Below are 22,804 nucleotides of genomic sequence, written 5' to 3' on the forward strand. Positions count from 1 at the left end.
CAACCATGTTAGGAGGGAGGTGCTATTATTCCCATTTTACATATGAGGAAAGTGAGGCAGACAGCGGTGAGGTGACTTGTGCAAGGTTACCCAGTTAGCAAGTGTCTAAGACCAAATTTGAACTCAGGTCTTCTTGACTCTCAGTCCAGGGCTCCATGCTCTGTGGTGCCTCCTAGCTGCCTATTTGTCTTTATTGTGGGTGTGGGGAGGGGAATGGCTCTGCTTATCTAAAAGTAACTCCCAAATAAACAAAAGGCATCAACAAAACTCAGTTTTTGAAAGGACGATAATGACTTCTGAAAGACTGATGATCAGTCCCAGATTGCTGCACCTTAGGCTCAGGGGAAAGCACAAGAAAGGACCGCTGTGGAAGCAGCCCCCTCCCCCATACTGTGCTCCTCTGCAGGCGCCAAAGCTGGGGCTTCCTCCCAGTCCCAGGCCTTTTGGAAAGGAGCTTCAGCTCATGCCTGAAGTCAGGGGGTTATGCGGCTGGGACGTACTGTCTCCCCACTAGCTTGTGTCTCTCTCAGCCCCAAGAAATTCACCCTTTCAAAAGCTATTCATGATCTCCCTCCAATGGGTGCCTTCGTCCCGAATCCTAAAAGAGCACCTGAAAGTCGCTGCAATTTGCATCTAAGCAGTGGTAGGATCACAGTGCTGATAAGCACCTTCGAGGTATAGTCTAATCCCTTCATTTTACAGATGAGGAAACGGAGGCTTGGAGAAGTAAAGGGATTTTCCCAGGGTCACACAGCTAGAATATTTGAGGTAGGATTTGAACTTATGTCTTTCTGATTCCAAGTTCAGTGTTCTATCCACTATTATATCTAATAGTTTCTATCTCTGTGTCTCTGTCTGCCTGCATCTCTCTCCCTCTCTTCCCCGTCTCTCTCTCTCACTGTCTCCTATCTTTCTCTCCTGTCTCTCTGTCTGTGCATATCTTCCTCCTCCCTCTCTCTCTCTGTCTCCTCTTTTCTCTCTCTCTTTCTCTCCTCCCTCTCTCTCTGTTTCTCCATCTCTCTTTTTCTCTGTCTCTTTCTCTCCCTCCCTCTCCCTTTGTCCTCTCTCTCTTTCCCCTTCTCTCCTCTCTCTCTCTGCCTCTGTCTGTCTGTCTGTCTGTCTCTGCCTCTCTCTCTCTCTCTCTCTCTCTCTCTCTCTCTCTCTCTCTCTCTCTCTCTCTTTCTCTCTCTCTGTCTCTCTGTTTCTGTCTCTCTTTCTCTCTCCTCCTATTACCCCCTGCCATGCCTATCCCTTTCCCTTGGGTTGGCCTTACCTGTGCACCCTTTCCTGGGCCCACTTAGTGTGGCAGATTGCTAATCACTGCAGGTCTCTTTGCCTCATAACACTAACTGCCTTGGGGGTGGGGTGCGGGGAGGCAGCCAGTGCTTCCTTTCTTACTAAAGTCTCTCATTGGTTGTCTCCCTTGGCCTCCACACCCTATGCCCCCAAACTCTTGAGGCAACCCCTGTCCTCAGGTCTGGGCTCCCTGAGGAGCTCCAGCTGCAATCAGCAGTGCCCATCAGTCCCTTTGGACTTTGGAGGAATGAAGGCAGTTTAGCCTGGAGGAGAGTGGGAACATGGCAGGAGAGGCCGCGAACAGTGGTGTAGCTCAATGTTAGAACCCAACAGTACATGCCTACTTCCCAGCTCAGCCATGTGCAGACCCAGGGCTGATCACTTGCCCCAGAGGACAAGCCCAGCTGGGCTCCAGGCTTCCCAGAGTAAATGACAAAGTGGTCTTACCCTGTTTCTTGCTTTAATCCTTTTATATACAAAGTCAGGGAAGGTCTTCCGAGGAACAAAACGCCCTAATCCTGGCGTGACAAAGAGATTTCCATCTTCCAATACGATTCTTCCTTGGCTAATGACCACCATGGGGGCCCCTCGGCACTCGGTGCCTTCAAAGATGTTGTACTCCACATTCTGGGAAGAAAAGCACGTGGGGAGGATGAGGTTGGGAGCCTGCGTCGTTCTGCTCACTCTCAGCTGTCTTTTTTTTTTAAAGTACGAACTTAACAACTAGCAACAGTTATAAAAATGACTTGTTGAGCTGTGTCTGACTCTTCATGACCCCACTTTGGGTTTTCTTGGCAAAGACACTGGAGTGCTTTGCCATTTCCTTCTCTAGCTCGTTTTACAGATGAGGAAACTGAGGCACACAGCTAGTAAATGCCTGAGGCTAGATTTGAACTTAGGAAGAAAAGTCTTCCTGACTTGACTCTAACTGGGCTACCTAGCTGCCTTTCCATGCTTCTTTGGGGAATTTTGAAAATGTTTCATTGACACCAGCTAAATTCATTTTGCAATTCAAAACAGCAGAGAAGGAAGCCCCCCCCCCCCAGAGGAAAGGGGGCAATGCATTCCTCCGTATTCCCTGAGGGTGCTACTCCAAAGTCAGTTGACTGACTGCTTGCTGGGGACCATGCAATAGCCTTGTCCAGGCATGGCTGAGGCTCAGTGGCTGCTGGGGTTCCTGCCTACCCTAGCTGGAATGCCAGCTGCTCCCACTAAGGACCAGCCAGGGGCCTGTGTTGGAGTCTGTACTAGGAAATGGTTCTTCATCATGGGTAAGTGGTGTGTGCCGACTATCTGGGAACACCCAGGAGAGCTACACTAGTGTGGACAGCAAGGATGCCGGGAAGCAAGGGTGGTCAATCATGCAAGTTACTGCCCAGCGGCAGCATGGCCTAGGGAACAGGCCACCAGGACCCGAGTTCCAATTTGGGATCCATCAGTTAGGAATTAGGTCACCCTGGGCAAATTCATTTCACTGCTCCCTGACTCAGTTTTTCATCTGCAAAATGTGGTTGGGGCAGACTAGGTGGCCTTGAAGGGCTTGCTTCTTTGCCCCTAGCCCCTCCTGAAGTAGGATTTCCAGGCTCAAGTTAATGGGCAATTATTGGGATGAGAGAGGGCAATGTAGTGTGTGTGTGTGTGTGTGTGTGTGTGTGTGTGTGTGTGTGATCAAAACAAGAGCTCAGTTCACTTTGTGTTTTGGGAGTAGGAGGAGGGAAGAAAGCAGGAGGAGCCAGGGCCTGGGGCTCACAGAGACCCACTGGGGATGTCAAGGCAATTTCTGCTCCTTGGGCAGCTGAGGCATGCTACAGAGCCCTGAGCACTGCACCTGGAGTCTGGAAGACCCAAGTTCAAATCCAGCTTGAGATACTTACAAGCTGAGTGGATCTAGGCCAGTCACTTCATCTATATTATTTCAGTGTCTTCACTTGTAAAATGGGGATAATAGTGGTATCTACCCTGCAGGGTTATGAGCATCAAATGAGATAATGATTGTAAAGCGCTTAGCTTAGTGCCTGGCACATAGAAAGTGCTATATAGAAGCTATCTATTCTTATTACTATTACTGCTACAACTACTGCTACTACTACTACTACTACTACTACTACTACTACTACTACTACTACTACTACTACTACCACCACCACCATCACCACCACCACCACTCCTGCTCCTCCTTTTCTTTCTGCAGACTTGGGGTCAATTGGTGACCAGCACAGGTAGCCAGTCACTGCTTACAGGTGATGGAGGCACTGGGCACCAGTGGATTTGTTTCTGCCTTGTTTCACAGAGCAAGGATCCAGCCACCCAGACAGTGCCCTCATGGCCCGTTTCTTCTCCCGTTCATGAGTGGGCATGAGGCAGGGATGTGGTGAAGGTCAGGGGCAGGGTGAGAGGCCCTTACCAGATGGTGGCTCTTAGCGGAGATGACATTGGCAGCCTTTGGGTTCCATATGACGAGGTCTGCATCGGACCCCACAGCCACCCGTCCCTTACGAGGATATAAATTGAAGATCTTGGCAGCATTTGTACTGGTCACAGCAACAAAGTCATTCTCATCCATCTTTCCTGAGGCCTAAAAACCAAGAAGAGACTTTCTAAGGGCAAGAAATGGCCCGTTGAGCCTGGGTAGGCTGCCAGCAAGGTGACCACACCCACAAGTCACATTTCAACAGGGCCGTCTCCAAGGATTCCCAGGGAAAGGAAGCCCTGCTGTAGACCGTATGACCTGGCTCTGTTGGCCTAAGTGCTGACTGACTGACATTGACTGGCCTTCCTGACTCCACATGTTCTAGTCCTCATCCTTAGCGAGGATGGGCAGAGGAGAAGTTGTGAGAAGGCAGACATCTCTGACAGTGACTTCTGTTTTTCAGGGAGTATTCTTGCTGAACGCACACACACAAGGTCACATTTAAGGGTCTGCATGGCACCCAACAATTGCCTGTCTAGAACTGGGCTTCCTCTAAGTTTGGCAGTAATCAATTCTGCGAAGCAAGTGACTCCCTCAAAGTTATCAATCTGATGAGTTGTTTGGCTGAGGTTGACTTCAATCAACATTGTCAGTTTTGTTTCCTTTCTCCCCAACTCCCAACAATTCACCCCGCAGCTATTTTTTCTATCTCGTCTGATTTTGTTCACACCTATGTCAATCTGTGTGGGGACTCTCCCTGTGTGAACACTCTCTCTAATAATTTGCTACATCATTGGGCAGCCCAGGGCGATTTGTCTTTGGTCACACACAGCCCGTTTGTGCCAGAGGCAGGACTGAACCCGGAGCTTCCCACTGCACCAGGCACCATCCTGGTTAAATAGTTCTGTCTGCTGCGGGACCATATGTGGGAGCATGCTTCTCTCTGTCCAATAAGCCAAGAAAGGCCAGTTTATAATGCATGCTCCCCTCCTGTGGGCTTCCAGCAGCAGACATCCAACTGAGTCATCCCAAGAGCCTTGATGGGGACAGGCCCTGGGACCCTCCAGCCCACCTCAGTGTCTCTATCTGTGCTTTTAGCAGGAACAGACCTGACAGTGGTCAGCTGGACTAGAAGCCTGGCAGAGTCTTTGCCTACCACACATTTCTCCCAGATGATGGTCATCCTTTCTTCAATCCCATTTGTGCCTTCAGGAATCATGGTAAAGTTGTCTTTGCCAACAGCTTTCTGGGCTGTGGTAAAGGTGCAGTGTGCACTGCCAGCAGCCTGCAGGTCCCCACTGGAAGAGAAGGAATGAGAAATGTTAAGGATTCTTCCCCTAAGCTTTGCTTTTCTGAACGATGCTTTGGGCTCAGATTGTGCCCACTTCCTTGATCAGAAATGGAGGATCCTAAGCTCATCTCTTGGCTCTGCTAGTATTCTTTGTGTAAAGGACCTTATGCAAGTCCTTTCCCAACTACATACCTCAGGCTCCCCATCTGTAAAATGAGGGGTTAAGGTCCCCACCAGCACAGATCGCCTGTGAGCCTGTCACTGAGGACATTCCTTAGGAGGCTAAGCTTCTCTCTGGGGTTTCAGAGCCAAGGACTGACTTCAGCCCTAGACACGGTCCAAGTCCAGTGTAAGGAAAAAGGAACAGCTATTCACTTTCCTCCATGGCCTTGGCACGAGTGAGGAGGCATAGAGTGCAGCACTTTGGGGCACAGGCAAGGGCAATGTTTATCTCTCCAACTCCCACCACTGTGTCCACAGCATCCCCAGCTCCCAAGTACACCCACAGAAACACTGCACACACAGTGCCCACAGCACTGAAGAGAGCACTGAAAGGCTCATGGGGGAAGACATGTGTAGCAGCAAATGTGTGGTGAGCACAGAAATTCCAGAGAAAGGCCCTGCGGGACTCCAGGAGTAGCCCCTTACCTTGCGAGCAGAGACGAGAGATGGTCAGGAGTCAGGGAGTCTGGGCTTATTGGGGGGGAGGTGACAAAGGCCGCAGCTTTAGCCCAGTTCTTGCTCCAGTAGTGTGAGCCATCAGTGCCCAGACCAGCGGTGATGGGCTCTCCATATACAACAGTCCCTAAAAGGAGGCAGGAGTTTCCTGTCAGGCTGGATGCAAAGTTTTCCAAAGGAGCTGCACCCTGAGGAAGGTGGGAGTTGAGGTAGGGAGTGAATCCTTCATTTTGTGAGCTTCCAAATACAACCATAGTTATCTGAGCATCACAGACACCGATGCCACAGAACACAGAGACCAGAGTTAGGCAGAGCCATCCTATCGGGGAGGGTGGGAGAGTGCTCCAGCCTGGGCATCCTTAAGCAGCCTCATTTCCAGGACTCCGACTGTGGTGAAAGCATCATAAACTCAGGGCCTCACGTGTCTACAAAGATATCAAGTATGAAGAACATACAAGATGACGCACAGAGCCTAAGGCGAGGCATGCAATGTGACCTCAGAGGAATTGCTTCACTGAGTGATATGGCCCTGGGTGGACACACATTACTGAAAAAACAAAAGAGGAAATGGGAGAGAGAAAAAAGGGGAAGGGGAAGTTGAGCACTGGATCGTAAGGACACACACTTTTATGACCAAACCCAAGAGCTAGAGGGAGGAAAGCAGGGTGGAGAGCATCTGGGTGAAGGTTGAAAAACAATTTTGTCACTGGCTTGGTCTACAGACCACCTGGGCAGAAAGAGGAATTAAATGAGTTGGGAAAACATCACAAGCCTGGTCCAGAGGCATGATGGGTCACTTCAGCTAAAGCTCATCCTTTGATAAAAACTAACAATTCGTCCATTCACTTAGAATTTTTCCTTCCAAAGATGACAAATTCAAATCTGTAGGAGACTGTCACCAAGAACTGGAGGCAGGGCAGGAATAGTCGAGGAAGCACAAAGTCCACGTGGCAGCTGCAGCTCTGCCTGGCTTCACCTCTAGGGAAAAGATTAAGCTGAAGCTCTTCACCACACTGCTAACTCAAGCCTTGACCGACATCACCTGCCTCAGCCTCCTCTCACCTGTTTGGAGGGCTGAAGGGTGGGGTACTAAATGCCTCCCAGTGCCCTCCTTCACAGAGGGCAGAGACTAGCCCCTCAGCTTGCTCCATGTTGCATCTGCTGCCCTGCCTGGTTTCAATTCCACGAAACAAGATACCCCCCATTTTGGGTAGCCTCGGAGGTCTCCCCCCCCCCACTTTCTTGCCTCCTTTTGGTTGTTTTTCCACTTTAGATTGTAAGCTCCTTAAGGGGAGAGACTGCCTTTTCATTAATTGCATACCCAGTGACTGGCACATAGCAGGCACTTAATAAATGTTTATTGGATTGGACTGAAGTGTTAAGAGAAAAAGAAAGTTGGGAACAGCTTGGCAGGAACCTGACTTTGGGAAGAGTGGATTTCAAACATTCAGAGAGAAGAGATAGAAAGGTGGCTTTAACTGAACCATCAGACACAGAAGTCAGCCCAGGAGGGAGGCCAAGCTCTCAAGAATGAAATGCTCATGATGCAAAAAGAAGCATTTGAATGAGCAATAATGGGAGCATTCTGAAAAGGTGACGTAAGCCCACAACAAGGCCACTGGCCCCTGGAAGTGACTGAGCTTCCTCGAGGACCTGGAAACCAGTTAGAGGGCAAGCCAATGAGCAGAAAACCTTGGGGTGGCAGCATAAAAAAACCCTACAGAATATTAAACCTCTGACTGGCCTAATGCCAGCCTGGAACTCATGGAGGACACAGTGGTTAGGCTTTATTTGAAAACTCTGCTGCAGAAGGGGAGGCCCAATGTAGCGATCTTACCCTTGCAAGGAATGGACAGCGTGGAGAGCGCTGAAGGCAGAGAAAATGCTCATCCCTTCTCTGGCTTTTCTTTTCTCTGCCAAGGAGAATGATCTTTGGCCAGCAAAGGACAGCTAAGTGGATAGACTGTTTATTTGTTGTTCAGACTCTCCATGAGCCTGTTTGGGGTTTTCTTGGCAAAGATACTAGAGTGGTTTGCCATTTCCTTCTCCAGTTCATTTTACAGATGAAGAAACTGAGGCAAACCAGGTGAAGTGACTTGTCCAGGGTCATATAGGTAGTAAGTATCTGAGGCCACATTTGAATTCAGGTCTTTGTGACTCCAGGCCTGGCACTTTATCCATAGCATCACCTAGCTGTCCCCTATACCTAAGATGAATAAAGTGATAATAAAACAGTGCCTGGGCAGCTCTTTGTGAGTTCAAATCCCACCTCAGAAACTAGCTGTGTCACCCTAGGCAAGTCACTTAACCCTGTATGCTCAGTTTCCTCACTTGTAAAATGAGCTGGAGGGGGGTGGGGGCAGGTAGGTGGTACACTGAATAGAGCACTGGCCCTGGAGTCAGGAGGACCTGAGTTCAAATTCAGCCTCAGACACTTACTAGCTAGCTGTGTGACCCTGGGCAAGTCACTTAACCCCTATTGCCTCCAAAATAAGAAAAAAAAATGAGCTAGAGAAGGAAATGGCAAGCCACTCCAGTGTCTCTGCCAAGAAAACCCCAAATGGGGCCAGGAAGAGTCGAACATGACTGAGACATAATTAAACAGGACAGCACCCAACTACTCCAATGAGCTCAAGGCACCTGGCTCAGCCCATTCCTGGAGGCTGGAGTACTGGCTGGAACTGTGAATCACTGCAGGCAGTCTCTGGAAGATTGTGATGCAGGGACCAAGGTACTGTTGGGCTGGAAAATCCAGAAGAGTGTTCCAAGTTTTCAAAGGGCAAAGCAAACAGATTGTGCAAATGAGAAGCCAGTGTTGCCCAGAAAAATGCCAGGTGAGCTCAGGACACCCACAGCAAAAGCTTGCCAGAGCTTGCAGCCTCCCCAAAGGCAGCTCATGGCAGATCAACCTGATTCCCTTTTGGACAAGCTCCTACCACTCACAGTGATTTAGCTGCAGCTATAGTGCCCACAGCTATTAGCCAGGATTTCACAGAACGTGGCCAGATTCAAGAAGCTACCATTAATGGTTCAACCTCGATGGTGGAGAAGGGGCTGGGCCTGAGCTGGTTACTGAACACTCCTTGTCAGTGCCTTGGATAAAGGCAGAGGCACACACTCCTTGCACTGAGGGCTCATATTTAACATGGGAGGGACCTTCCTCACCTTATACAAGAGGAAGCAGGTCCACAAGCTGAAGCGACTCGCTCCAGGTCATGCGGGTAAGACTGGCCCTAAGCGCTTTGTCCTTCTTCCCGCTTCCCTCTGTAGCCTCTCAGACTTGCCCATGACAGCCCTAGGAGGGCTGGCTAACTCACAAGACTAATGTTCAGCTCCATGTTCTAGTGTGTCTGGAACTTTGTCTCCTGAAAGATCTGGACAAGTTAGAACATGGAGTTGCGTCTTTACAAAAGACGCTGGGGAGAGGTGGGCTGGACCTGTGATTTCATCAGCACGCAGTCCTCATGGTGCAGAAACCATCCACCAATGCAGATCAGCTGCTCATCTGCAATCTGAAGTCTTCTCCCAAGGCCTGGAGTACCCAGTTCGAGATCACACAGCTAGGGTATGTCAGAGGGAGGACACAGACCCGGGTCCTCTGGCTTCCTCCATCTATGATGTCTGGCTCTGTCTCAGATGACATTCAAAAAGGGTAAAAGGAGTCTCCACCTTGGGTTAGAAAAATTGACTTCAAATAAAGGCCAGTGCAGGCATGGCTAGGTAGTTGTTTGAAAGAGATCTGTATGTTTTGGTGGGCCACAAGCTTCCCATGAGCCAGCAAAAGGTCTGGGGAGCTAGGGGCGGTGGTGGAGAGGAGGAAGAGCTCGAGTAATCTTAAGCGGCATTCCAAGAGGTCTAGCATTAGAGAACACTAGATGTGCGGAGCTTTACCCTGGACAGATCACATCTAAAATGCTGTGTTCAGAGCCAGCATCAAAGGGAAAGCGAACCAGAATGGGAGAGAATCTGGAGTAAATGATCTCTGAGGAACATGTCAAGGAAGTGGGAATATTTAGTTGGTAAAGAAGTGCCTGTGATGGGGGGGGCAGGGAACTTCTGGGCACTGGAGTTGTTCCCAAGTGGGATGGCTCCCCCTCCCTGAGGCTCTTCAAGCAAACATTGGATCCTTAGGAGTTTGCAATTCAGAGGATTCCTAGAAGGCTCTCCCAGAAAGAGATTGCCCCCTCATCGTGAGCCACAGGGGACTGTCCTCTCTGTGCTAGTGGCTGGGACAGCATGATTCTAGCAAAGTCTGATGCCAAGTGAATATGGGACAACACAAATGAGGCTGGATTTTGAGTCCTGAAAGCCGGGTTTGAATTCTTGCTCTACTGCTCAATACCTGGTGATTCGGGGCACAATTTTCACCTCCAGGGCCTCACTTTCCCACTCTGTAAAATGAGGTTTGGGGATAAGATGGCCTCTGAGCTCTACTCAGAGACCTAGATAAATTCACTGTGTTGCTACAAATCAGCCTAATCCTCAGATTCCTGGCCCTTTGTCATTATTCCTTCTTTGTCCCTTTTTGCCAGAGCCTCCTTTGCATGCACCCTAATCATGGCTGTCCCTCTGTCTTGGGTTGTCTTCTCTACTCCCTGTATATTATTTCATTTGGCGATCTCATCAGCCATGATTCAAATCTACTACCTGCCCTGCTGCTCAATCTCACGTTTCCAACTGCTTCCGAGACATCTCAGACTGGGTGTCCGGTAGACATCTTAAACTCAATATATCTGAAACAGAATTTTTTTTACCCCTAAACTCTCCTGACCAACCTTCTCCATACTGTAGAGGGAAACACCCTCCTCTCTGTCCCACCGGCAACCTAGGAGTCTTCTTGAATTCCTATCTCTCACCCTGCCCCCCCAGGTCCAATCTGCTGTCAAGGCCCATCACTACCGTCTTTGCAACATCTCTGGAATGCACTCCCTTCTCTCTTCTGACACTGCCCCAGCCCTGGTACAGACCCTGATCACCTCCCACCTGGACTCCTGCACTAGCCTGATGATGGCCCTGCTTGCCTTGGGTCTCTCCCCACTCCAATCCACCCTCTATTCAGCCACTGCATATCCATGCACTTTGATGCATCTCTTTGCTCACCAAACTCCAGTGGCTCCCTATTGCCTCAGGAGCAAATACAGAATGCTGTTTGGCCTTCAAGCCCTTCCTAACCTGGCCCCCACCCACCTTTCTGAGCCATTTATGCCTTACTCCCTGACACATAGTCTTTGATCCAGTGACAGCTGGCCTGCTGGCAGTTTCCACCATCTCCCTGCTCTGGGTATTCTCTCTAGCCACCTCCCATGCCTGGAATGCTCTCCCTCTTCTGCTTGAACTGTTGACACCCTCCCCCCCCCCAGATTCCTTTAAGTCTTAACTAAACTCCTGCCTGCTACAGGAAGCCTTCCCCAACCCCTCTTCATCCTGGTGCCTTCCTCTATTAATCATTTCTCTTACCCTGTATACAGCCTGCTTGGTATATATTGGTTTGTGTGTTGTCTTCTCCATTGGATTGTAAGCAGGAGTAGGGATTGTCTTTTGCCTCTTTTTATATCCTCATCACTTAGCACAATGCCTGGCACATAGTAGGTGCTTAAGAAATGTTTGTTGAATGATTCCCTTCAATATAACGAATGTCCAGTACAGGTTGAGAAGAGATGCTGTCCTTTGGGGGCAATGACCTGCTAATGGGAAGAGAGCCTAAGATTATTTGGTCTGTGCCCCTTGTGAAGACAGGGTTGCAAGCAACGTCCTAGGCCACAGGAAGACAGACCATAGAGACATTAGTCCTTACCTTTGCGCCTAGCATGAGCGATCGTGTCTGCTGCTCCTTTGCTCATCACTTTGGTGACATAGAGGGGGCAGTTGGCCTGCTTGGCAATGGTGATTGCCCGGTATACAGCCTCTGCCTCCACCTGGCCAAAGGAGGGAGATAGGAAAGAGAGATGGAGGGAGGGAGAGAGAGATGGAAGGGGAGAGAGAAAGAGAAAAAAGGAGGAAGGAGGGAGGGAGAAAGAGAGGAGAGAGACAGAGAGAGATAGACAGAGAGACAGAGAGAGAGAGGAAGAGATAGAGGAGAGAAAAACAGAGAGAGAGAGAGAGAGAGAGAAAGAGAGAGAGAGAGAGAGAGAGAGAGAGAGAGAGAGAGAGAGAGAGAGAGAGAGAGAGAGAGAGAGAGAGAGAGAGAGAGAGAGAGACTTCTAGTACCCTTCTGGCTGGTCTGGTTTCTCTACAAACCAATTCCCCCCCTCCCCCTCAATGGAGATTACAGCAAGAGGGAAATGTGGAAATGTGGAGCTTCTCTGGCTAATTGGCTGGTATAAGGAAGGAAGGGAAGAGTTTTGTCCATCCCCTATTTCCCACTTGGCATCTGGAGTCCTGTGATATAGGGCGACTGGGACAAACAGGTATCTAAACCCTGCTCAGGGTCAGCTCCACTGGGACTGAGGGAGGGCGGAGTGCAGCTTCTGGCTAGGCCCCAAATCAGTCCAACATGGGCAGTCAAGTGCTGGTGAAGACCTCAGATGGCAGGGTTTGTGGCTGGAGCTGCTGAGGCTAGACTACTGCTGTCCCAGGTAGAAAAGGATTGCAAACATCTTTTTGGATGTCTCGGGCTTCAGAGAAGTGACCGGATGCCAGTGCCACATCAGATTAAGGAAAGGAGGTGAGTGCCAGAGTCCTGAGAGAAGGAAGCCCTGGGCATTGGTACTGGCATTTATCCAGACACACACAGGAAGGCATCTCTTACCTCCTCAGGGTGGCTAAGAACATGGCCCTCTGGTCCCGTGATCCCAAGTTCCAACAATCGCTTCTGTTCCTAAATCAGCCGGAAAGAAGGTATCAAGCTCTTTCTTTGTACTGTTTGATCATCAGAAATCAATGGGCAGTATCTGAGCTCTGGAGAGGTCAACGCCTGCACTGGGTGAAGCAGTCTATACTACCCCCAGAAATGGCTCTTGGATGTGTCTGTCTTCTGTGCATGAGTTTGGAGACATTTCATGATGGCCAGTGGGTGACCCGGATGACAAGGAGCCATGTCATAAAAGGAGTCCTCATTGACTCTGGGAGACACTCACTCCTTGACATCATGGGGATTATTTTTTTTTTAACCAAGGAAAACTAGAGCCCTACTTCGCCTTGTCTCCTTGGTTCCAGAAAACTCGGAGTCAAATTCAGCATCCACAGAGGCACTGACTTATTTCAGGTTCCCAGTACTATTGCTTCCGCTTCTCCTCCTAATGGGCTTTTGTCCTGTCTTCGTTGTAATTATCTTGTTTGACTCAATTTCATTTTCTAAGTCATCTTAAATTCACTCTGAACCCAGATAGGAATGTGGAGCAGACAAAAGAATAAATGGGAATTCAAAGGAGTGATTGAGAAAGCACTGGTCCTGGGGGCAAAGAAAGGCCTGGGTTTAAGCCCTGACTCAGCTCTTTGCTAGCTGAGTGACTTTGGGCAATCATTTCACTGCTCTGGGAATCAGTTTATTCATCTGGCAAATGGGAGAGGAGTTAGAATAGGTGGTCTTTAAAAGCCCTTCCCAGATCTAAATTCTATGATGCTAAGGTGTGTGCCATCACATAACACACATCTGCAAAATGGCCTTTGGGGATATTTGAGGGTGTGAGGACATGAGTAACAAGTCATCGTGTTGATATCTTATTGCGTGTTGCCCTTTTACAAAGGTGAGCTTGCTTTCATCCTCCCAATAGACAGGATCCTGTCATCAAACTAGGTAGGCAAGGGGCAACATATTCTACCAGTGGAGGCGCTGAGGCCCAGAGAGGTGATGAACTTAGTACAAGGTCACACAGCTGATCAGCAGAAAAGACAGCAGAAGAGCTCAGTTTTCCCAAATCTCAGCCCTGTGAGTGCATCTCTAGTGTGTGCAGTCAAGGGTTATCACAACTCATATTTATCAAGTGCTTTAAGAGTAACAAAGCACTTTTATTTTTTGCAAAATCCTGTGAAGGAAGCAGTACAAGGATCATTAGTTCTCTCTCTTACAAATGAGGAAATACGCTTAGAGACTCAAAGTGATTTCCTAAGGTCACACAGCAAGTATGGATTAGAGAGAGGACTGGAACCCAGGTCTTTCGTTTCCAAGTCCAGTGTTCTTTTTATTTTGGCATGCTCAAGCATCAGCACCCACAGGCCTCACTGACAAAGTTTTAACAATCAGCTCATTTCTCTGGGTCTTGCACAGAATTGATCCCAGTACTTCATACAGTGCATCTTCCTAGAGCTCCAGTGGCCAAAAGGAGAGTTTCACTTGGCTGTAAGCAAGTTAGAATACATGCAGTGTTGGCCCCTGGGAGCCTTCTTAGAAAGTTCATGTGTGTTGGAAAGGGCAGACCTTGCTCCTGGTGGGGGCAATGCTCCATGCACTGGCATCTCAGCCACCGTGATGTAGAACTCCCTTTGGAGGCCATCTGAGCTGAAAACCAAGTTCTCCTGTGCATTGAACTATTGTCCAGGACACAGGAGAGCCACACTGTCTGCTCCATTGGAGGCCTAAATTTGTGAGGTGTTCTAACCTTATTGGGACTGCCCTAAAAGTCAGGAAGCTGTTAAATCCTACTCCCCCATTTTACAACTGGGACACTGAGGCAGAAATGATTTTCCAGGTCTCACAACTAGGAGGTGTCCAAGGACAGATTTGAACTCAGTTCTTCCCGTCTCCAAGACCAAGCCTCTAATGCCAGGCTCCAGGGAGTGGAGTACTTATTGTCCCCTGTTCTAAACTGGGAGCGCTTTGAGAACATTAGACAGCAAGTCTGCAAATACCAGGTTTCACCCTTGCTAATGCTTTCTAAGATTTAAACTCCCTCTTGAGACACATTTCAGAGTGGGTTCCAGTGCTCTTAACAGCTCTCCTATTTCTATTTCTCTGTCCTTTCCTCGGAATGCATAGTCCTGGGATAGTCCCAGTGAATAGTAGAACACTTAGTTAGTTTATGCCTTAAAGCAGGCAGGAAGTGCTGGGGGATCTTGTCTTTGGCATCAGTGCCTAGGAAGAGTTTGGTGCTGTAAATGGGACTAGACCAGTCTCAGGAAGGATTAGAAACACGGGGCGGATTCTTAATCAGTCACAAGAAGCTCAGAACATCTCTTGGGTTTTAGAGCAGTCACAATGAGAGTTAGACTACCTCCTGCTTTATTGCTGTTCAGTAGCTTCATTTGTTTCAGCTGTGTCTGACTCTTCATGACCCAATCATTTGGGGTTTTCTTGGCAAAGATACTGGAGTGGTTGGCTATTTTCTTCTCCAGCTCATTTTATAGATGAGGAAACTGAGGCAAACAGAGTGAAGTGACTTGTACAGGGTCATATAGCTAGTGTCTGAGGCCAGATTTGAACTCAGGTATTCCTGATTCCAGGCCTGGTGCTCTATCCACTGTGCCTGTTAGCTGCCCCCATTCTAATTAGGTAAGACAATAAAGGAGGAAAGAACTGGGAAGGATACCCCAGATGTGTAAGAGGAGTTCAGGGAAGCAGTGGGGTCAAGGAAACCACGTCAGGAAAGAACAAAGGAGGAGGAGGTCATCAAAAGTGTTAGACACTGCAGAGCCATCAGACAGGAAGAGAACGAAGCAAAAACAATTCAACTGAGCCACCAGGAGGTTAGGAGTAACTGAAGAAAGCACATTATTTTAGGGTGGGAAAAGAAGGGGGTAAGTAGTGGTTTGGCTGCAAAGTGGAGGAAGGCAAGATGGGTGCATAAAGAAGTATGGAAGGGGAGAGAAGGAAGGAGAGGGAGAGTGGCAGTTTAAGTGGGGGGAAAGCAGAGCAAAGGAAGAACTTACAGAATAGACTCCTGTATGCTCATAGGAGGACAGAAAGGATCCATGGGGATGAGCAAAGGGGATAATAGGTGTAGGAAGGCTAGGAGGAGGTGGAAGGGGTTGGGGGGGTCACAGATATAGTGGTTTGCCTCGGTAAAGGGAAGTCAGGCTTAGGAGTACAGACCCTGCAGCAGACAAGGATAGTGGAGGATGCTCAAGTCAAATGGCTTCAGCCTTCAGTCAAGTGGCAGGTGTGACTCTCTGCTTGGAGGCTGAGGAGGGAGGAAATAGGCTTTTGATTTTGAGGCTAGCAGAAAAGACCTGGTATAGCCACCATGAGGAAAGAGATTAGGAGCCAGAGTTGTGTGTAATCAACATAAATTTAGGAAAAGAGAATGTTTTGTATTGTGTATACACACACACACACACACACACACACAGAGTTAAAATTGTCCATGCCCTGGGCACAGGTCTCACAAAAACACAAAGCTCTTGTGTTTCTGTCCTTAATCAGTCAGGTCAATCCATCTTGTATCACCTCTTTGACCAGGTGTTCCTCTAAATGAAATACCTCATCAATAATATCCCCATTTTCGGCATGAACTTGTGCGATGGCTCCCAGTTCTCGGATAATGCTGAAAATTTCATACATCTGGTAAGGGGAAAAAGAATACAGCATAATATTCTTACACAACGAGACCTCTCCCATAAATACCTTAGTAATATTTTTCATTTGCCTAGTTATATTTTGAGTGAAGGTTACCTGGCCATCAGTACACTGGTATTTGTCTTTATAGGACATGAAAACTTGGAAGGAGTTCACACCTGAAAATGACACAGAAAGAACCAGTCACTCATATTTTCATTAAGCTCAGGAGGTGCATATTAGGGCCACCTGACTGGCTTTGTGAAAGACACAACCTGAGCTGGACAAAATGTCAGAGCAGGCAAGCCTTGAGGGCATCGGCCCAACTGGTAAGTGAGCTTCCTCACTTCCTCACCACACCAGAGGTTGGTTATCCAATCTTGGCTTGAAAACCTCTCAAGAGGGTGTGATCCCACTATCTTTGGAGGCATCCCATGTGGACAGCTCTAAACTCTTATGGAATGCTTCCTGATATCAAAGCTAGAGATGGCTTCTTCTAACTTGAACATGTTACTCCTCTGTCTGCCATCTGAGACCAAACAGAACATGATTGCCCTTGGACAGCTCAATTCACACCTACCTGACCATAGCATGAGGCCCTGGGGACACAGATTCTCCCAATCATGAGCCCTGTGAAATGTGGGCTGGAGATAGAGTCCCTTTTTGCCAGTATCATACGTCAGAGACAATCTTGCCGCCTCACACCACTCCCCATACCTTCCCCTCCTCTCAGGGACCAACACCGCAGTGTCTGCAGCAAGTATGCCGGAGGAATTCCTTCTTTGGACACACACTCCTCTAAACACCAAACCTTATGCTATGGGAAGGCCACTCAAAGTATTCTATGTTAGGCTTTCTGTTTGCCTTCTAGTTGCCCTGCCTAATTTTTAAGGGCTCAAGAAAGACATGTGAGTCAGTACTGAGTTTTATGTCTTGATTTGGATGGCCTCTTTTAGGGTACCTTCCCAGGAGTACGAAAGCACCTGTAAACCCCATTGTGTTTCAGTGAATTGAATGGACACTACAGGCTGAGAGAGCCACACATTTTGTGAGGGAAGACTTCCTGGGATCTCAGCTCTAATGTGGTGAAAAAACAAATGCTGTTCTCTTTTTTGCCAGGTGGGGGGGCCAAACTCCACTTTAGTGAGCCACACTCTTATTGGGAAGAGAAGGAGCAGGGAATTCCATGGGGATCATGACTCATTCGGAACCATTACATGGACCATGGATTTTCCTCATTTGATATTGGTGTACAAGGATCACCACATTAGGCTTTGAAGTTGTACAGTCCATACATGCCTCCATGACAGGATTAAAAAACAACTCTAACTCACGATAAAGTGTTAATGAATGATAAAACCCCCTTCTGTTTCCCCTCCCAGGTAACATAGCTCCATCTCACCTTGGTGCCTGAGCCCAGAGAAGTGGTCAGTGCGTGACCTTGAGGTACCAGGCATGGACAGCAAGGCCTCCCAGAATCCCCCAAAGCAGCCTGTGGATGAGGTGGCCTTTTTCATCCCACAGCTAAGGCTTCCTCCCAGGGCATGATGCCTGGCAGAAAGAGATCTAAGGGTTTGAACTCCATTTACTCAGACAACAATTAAACAAGCCCTCATGGGAACAAGTATTTAGCAATGTGCCTCCTGGGGAACAGACCCTGTGCTGGGTGCCAATGATATAAAAACAAAAAGGAAATGTCCTTTGCCCTCAAGGAGCTGATGTCTTAGGGCACCATTTTGGACAAGTCAGTTTACAGGGATGCTAGACACTCTCTCCCTACAGCTCACAATTGCACTTAGGAACAGCAGGGATGCCCACTGGCCTGCAGATCCCCGAACAGCAGTCCCTCTTCCTCAGGCCCCAGCAGGCATGAGAACCTCAGGGGGACATCCTAAAAGCACTCCAGCAGTTATGGCAGCTCAGTAGGGAGAGGCATGGAGATACTGAGTCTCATGTTGGTCCCACAGGATGAACCCTGTCTGTTCTGTGAGACCTGGAGGGACCCAAATACCTGAGACATAAGGAAGACCATGGGAACTTCACACAACTTCCTAGTTCCCCACTGGAAAAGAACTAGCCACATGCCCTTTCCTGGGGTGAGAAGGAAACACTATCACCTTCAAAGCCTCCCTTCAGGGTTCAGCTGCCAACAATTGAGCTGCCTGTGAGTGGGGAAGGCTGGCTCTTCTGGGCATGAGCACCCTTATCCTTGCCCTGCACCCAGTCATCAGGAAGGATGAAGGTACATTCCACGGTTACTTCATTCCTCTGGACTTGAGATTCCTTGCCTGTAAGGTGGGGGAAATCTCAATGGTGGATCTCTCTTTCCTTGAGTCCTCCTGGCAGCATGGGCCTGGCCTGGACAGCTACTTGGATGTGGTCCCATTCTGGGGCTCTGCCTATGACTCAGAGAAGGTGATGGACTGGTCCCACCACTCCCTTGAATGCAGCATCCCCAGAGGCACAGGCCATGACCACCTATACTGCATATTCTCACCTTTGTCCTTCACTAAGGCCTCCAGCTCCTCCCTGAGACTCTCATGCCAGCGGGTGATATCAATGTGCAGGGAGTAATCACAGCATGATTTACTGTCTGCAGCTTCTCGCCACTGGTCGAAGGCAGTGAGCAGGTTCACTCCAGGCTCCGGGAGCACATGGTCCACTGTAGGAGGAAACAACCCAGTGGCTGTCAGTCTCATGCCCCTCACTTTCCCAGGCAGGTTTAGGGACCTCACACAAAAGGAAGCCCTCAGTGGGTTTGCTGCTGGTTCAGCCAGCTTCTGACAGGAGGCATTCTAAAAGCTGCCTTCACCTCTGGGATAAGAGTGAAGGTCTGGCTCCTGGCCAGGAAGCCAGATGGGATGGAGCTCCCCAGAAGCAGTGACCTGAGGGTGTTACTGGGGGCTGGCTCCTTGAGGGCCTAATCCTGGGAGGACTAAGTGTAGAGAGGTGGGAAGTCTGCAGCCAAGTGCAAGGAGTTCGTTGCATCTCTGCAGGTAAAAAGCTAAATGCTCCTCAGCAGAGCAAGCTTCCTGTCTGGGGCTTTGCCTCAGCAAGCCCTCAGAGAAGGTAACAGACCTGCTCCCCTCCACACACCCTATGCTGGGGGCAAGGTCTCTGTCCCTCTCAATGACTCAGCAGCCTTTTAGGGCCCTGGGAGTACAGAATGTAGACCCACATGAAGGCAAGTTCAAATCTAGCTGCCCATTTTTTTGAGAGTAGCCCAAAGATGTATCAGTGAGAGGGCAGAGCAGATACTACCTGGCCAGCCCTAACTCAGGATCGGTTTAAAATACAAGCTGAGCCTTGAATGAGTTTCTGTATCTTCCTAATTCACTTCAAAGGTTTATCTGGAGGTTGGCCCTTTCCTACTTCCTTAGCGTTGCAGCCACACGGCCAGAGAAGGACAGCCAGTTGGCCCAGGGGCTTCCATCATCAAGACTGTGATGCCTACAACTAGTTTTGAAATTCTTGATGCTATGACAGAGAGAATCATTTAGAAATGTTGCCAGGTAAGTCTTCAGTTCTAGAAACACAAACCCTTGGGATCCCATCTTTAGGTTCTTAAAAGATGAATGTGGGGGGCAGAGAGAGGCCACATCACCACCTGTTTCTTGACTTTCCCAAATGAATCCTTCCAGATCCTCAGTCTCTGTGTCAGGTGGAGTCAGTCTGAACCCATTTTGGCTCATCCTCAGACCTTCACGAATGGGCCCAGGGCTTCTCAGCACATCATTACTAAGCCACTGCATTAAAACAGAGTGCCTAAGCCGAGTGCGGGCTCAGACATCCTTGGAAAAGTGAGGCCAAAGTGAGAGGTAGCTACAGACAGAGCCCAGCCCCTGCTAGGAGAGGCCCTCCTGTCTCTATGGTGAACTACGTTATGTCTTCTTATTATTTCTTACATCATGGCAACCACAAAAGTGGGATGACACTGACACAGACAGGGCTTCCTGGGAGTGAATTCTCCTGCTGCTAGGAGCCAGGCCAATGAACTAAGCTGGGGAGGAAGCCTTGGGCTTGGCCAACACATTGGCAAGGTCATACTAAGCAGCCCCAGAGCTATGGAGATGCTGCCTACCTGAGCCCACTGCACTCATGACCTCCCCCCTCCCCGCCCTGCTCAGTGGATGGAGGGCCAGGTTTTACATTACTCCCATGGTCCAAAATCAACCTTGGCTCAAAGCAGTCCATTCCAGGGAAGTGAAGGTTAACCTTCAACCTGAAGAAGTCACATCTTAGGATCCTTGCTTCCATTTCTGATATTTGAGTATTTAGGTCCAAACCCTTTCCCATTCCCCAAGTGACAACAGCAGCTGAACCAAGAGAATCCTTGCTTTCAACTGTTGATCAAAACTAAGGAGCTGAGTAACCTTTTATGTAATTGTTAGCATATCACCTCTCTCATTAGACTGTGAGGTCCTTGAGGATGGGGACGATGCTTTGGCTTTTTCTTCTTTTTTTTTTTAACTTAGCATAGTGATTGGAACTTAAGTATGAAGAGTCGCTAGGTGGCGTCATAGTGCACAAAACACCAGGCTAGAGTCAGGAAGAGGAATAAGAAATAAGCTTGGACAGGCTAGGTGGAGTCACACTGGGGACAGCTCTGAATGCCAGGCTAAGGATGTCATTGGTATGCAACAGGAAGCCACAGATGGGTTTTCAACCGGACAGTAAGGTCAACAGGAGGTCAAGCCTGTGTCATAGGAAGATTGTTTTGGCAGTTGTGTGACCTGTGAATGGGTGAGAGAAGAGTCTAGAGGGGAGCACAGTTAGGTGGCTACCACTGTAGCCCAGATGAGAGGTAATGAGGGTCCAAATAAAGGCAGAGGCCATAAGAGTAGAGATGGGGACAGATGTTGGGGAGGTCGACTAAGCAAGACTTGGTGACTGTTTGGCTATGGGAGGAGATGGAAAAGAAAGAGTTGAGGATGACTCCAAGGGTGAGTATTTGGGCAACTGGAAGATTTGTGTGACCTCCCACAGAAATGAAGGCATTCATAGGAGGAGTGAATTTATGAGGAGGATCCAACACGCCCGAGTGGGAACACACACACACACACACACACACACACACACACACACACACACACACAGACTTACAGATCATTGTGGTTCCTCCTGCTAAGGCAGCCTTGGTGCCTTGATGGAAGTCATCAGCACAGTTCATCCCCATGACAGAGACCTGCAGCCGTGTGTGGACATCTACCCCACCTGGCAGGACCAGCAGGCCATAGGCGTCAATAATTTTGATGCCACCAGGAACAATGAGGTTTTCTCCAATTTGTCTGAAAAGAAAATTTGGAGACTTCTGGTTACAAAGGGTCAGCTGCCCAGGGACTTCTGAAGTTCCATGTGAAAGGATGATGGTGATGGCATGTGTGTGAGCTCCCCTGTTATGGGGAAAGAGCCTATGGGAATCCAGGAGGCCAAAGACGCTGGCCCCTCATGACTCATAGCAGCCAAGCATGTGATCAAGCCTCCTTCTGTCCTGCCTCCTGCCCATCCCGCAGAGCAGAGAACTACATTTCCCATCTCCACACAAAGCCTTGGCCATGGTAACAATGACAATGCGCTTTCTAAAGCACTTAAAGGTTTGCCAAAGTATTTACATGCACTATCTCATTTGATCTTCACAAGAAACTGAGGAGATAAGGGCTATCATCATCCCCATTTTACAGATGAAGAAGCTGAGGCTAACAGAGATTAAGTGACTTGTCCAGTATCACATAACTAGTAAGTGTCTGAACTCAGCTCTTATTGACTTTAAGTCCAGTGTTCTGCCCACTATGCCAAGCTGCCTTCCTAGGTACTCTAGTCTCTGTCCATTTAGGTCAGGACCTCAAACCTTAATCAAAATTCCTTCAACAAAACCTGCTTTCTTCCAAGATTAGGAATCAATGTGATGTTCCCATGCCTGGCTCCCTCAAAGCATTGCCAGACAAGAGTCTGTAGCTTTGCTGTGGGAATATCCTCTGCCAAGCCAGACTAGCCTCTGTCATGCCTTCAGAAGGCAGCTTTCTGAGTCATTGTGGATTGGCACTGTGGCAGCTTTCTCACCCTCCTCTTGGGAAGTCTCCTAACTGAGTGAGGCTGATCCTCAGACAGACACCAAATCCTCAGGGAAGGTCATGATCAGAACCTGCCAGAACTTGGGGACCACTAAATGGAAGGGTCCTTGATGCACAGCTGGGGGAAGGGGGGAGGGGAGCAGAGATTTTCTTCCAAAGAGGTGGGGGAGGGACTTTTTCAAAGTCACCCAGGCAGTTATTGGCAGAACTCAGACTCCAAGCCTGCCACACTGACTCCAAATCAGCCTCTGGGCTGGGACTCTGGCTAGAGAGGGTAAGCAAATCAGCCAGCCCATAGGCAGTGAAAGCCCACCCTCCAGGCCTCTTAACTCTTTTGGCCTCATAGAGCAGCCCAGGAGCAGACACTCAGTCCCTGCCCCCTGGCTTCCAACCCAGCGGTGGTAGTGATGACCCACTCCCCCTCAGAGCTGTCTGGAGGCAGCATTATCCTGGTTGGTAGAGAGATTTGGGAAGCCTCTAGCCATGTAACCATGGAAGAAAAGGCTTCAGACCCCCCCTCCCAGACCTCCTGGTCCCCCAGGACTGGTCCAGGTCAAGGGGTTTCAGTCTCTTCCTGCTTCCCTCCCACATAGTGGATGAATTAAGATGAGCACTCCAGCTTCCCTTTA

The 22,804-nt window shown here is 49.0% G+C and overlaps 1 protein-coding gene across 2 annotated transcripts in view; it reads right to left on the bottom strand.

The window, feature by feature from the left end:
* DPYSL4 (dihydropyrimidinase like 4) overlaps nucleotides 1-22,804 on the bottom strand; it is a 68,680-nt gene that overhangs the window by 24,831 nt on the left and 21,045 nt on the right. For both annotated transcript variants that reach the window (XM_078150681.1, XM_020973077.2), the window contains 10 exons: nucleotides 21,208-21,392; nucleotides 18,602-18,766; nucleotides 16,222-16,283; nucleotides 16,030-16,110; nucleotides 12,424-12,492; nucleotides 11,470-11,590; nucleotides 5,646-5,802; nucleotides 4,863-5,004; nucleotides 3,701-3,871; nucleotides 1,744-1,923 (listed from right to left, as the gene is read on the bottom strand). In XM_078150681.1, the coding sequence (XP_078006807.1) occupies nucleotides 1,744-1,923; nucleotides 3,701-3,871; nucleotides 4,863-5,004; nucleotides 5,646-5,802; nucleotides 11,470-11,590; nucleotides 12,424-12,492; nucleotides 16,030-16,110; nucleotides 16,222-16,283; nucleotides 18,602-18,766; nucleotides 21,208-21,392 (1,333 nt within the window). The remainder of the gene's footprint in view (nucleotides 1-1,743; nucleotides 1,924-3,700; nucleotides 3,872-4,862; nucleotides 5,005-5,645; nucleotides 5,803-11,469; nucleotides 11,591-12,423; nucleotides 12,493-16,029; nucleotides 16,111-16,221; nucleotides 16,284-18,601; nucleotides 18,767-21,207; nucleotides 21,393-22,804) is intronic.

This window comes from Phascolarctos cinereus, unplaced genomic scaffold (assembly GCF_003287225.1).
Source record: "Phascolarctos cinereus isolate Bilbo 61053 unplaced genomic scaffold, phaCin_HiC Scaffold_3;HRSCAF=262, whole genome shotgun sequence".
NCBI classification, from domain to species: Eukaryota; Metazoa; Chordata; class Mammalia; order Diprotodontia; family Phascolarctidae; genus Phascolarctos; species Phascolarctos cinereus.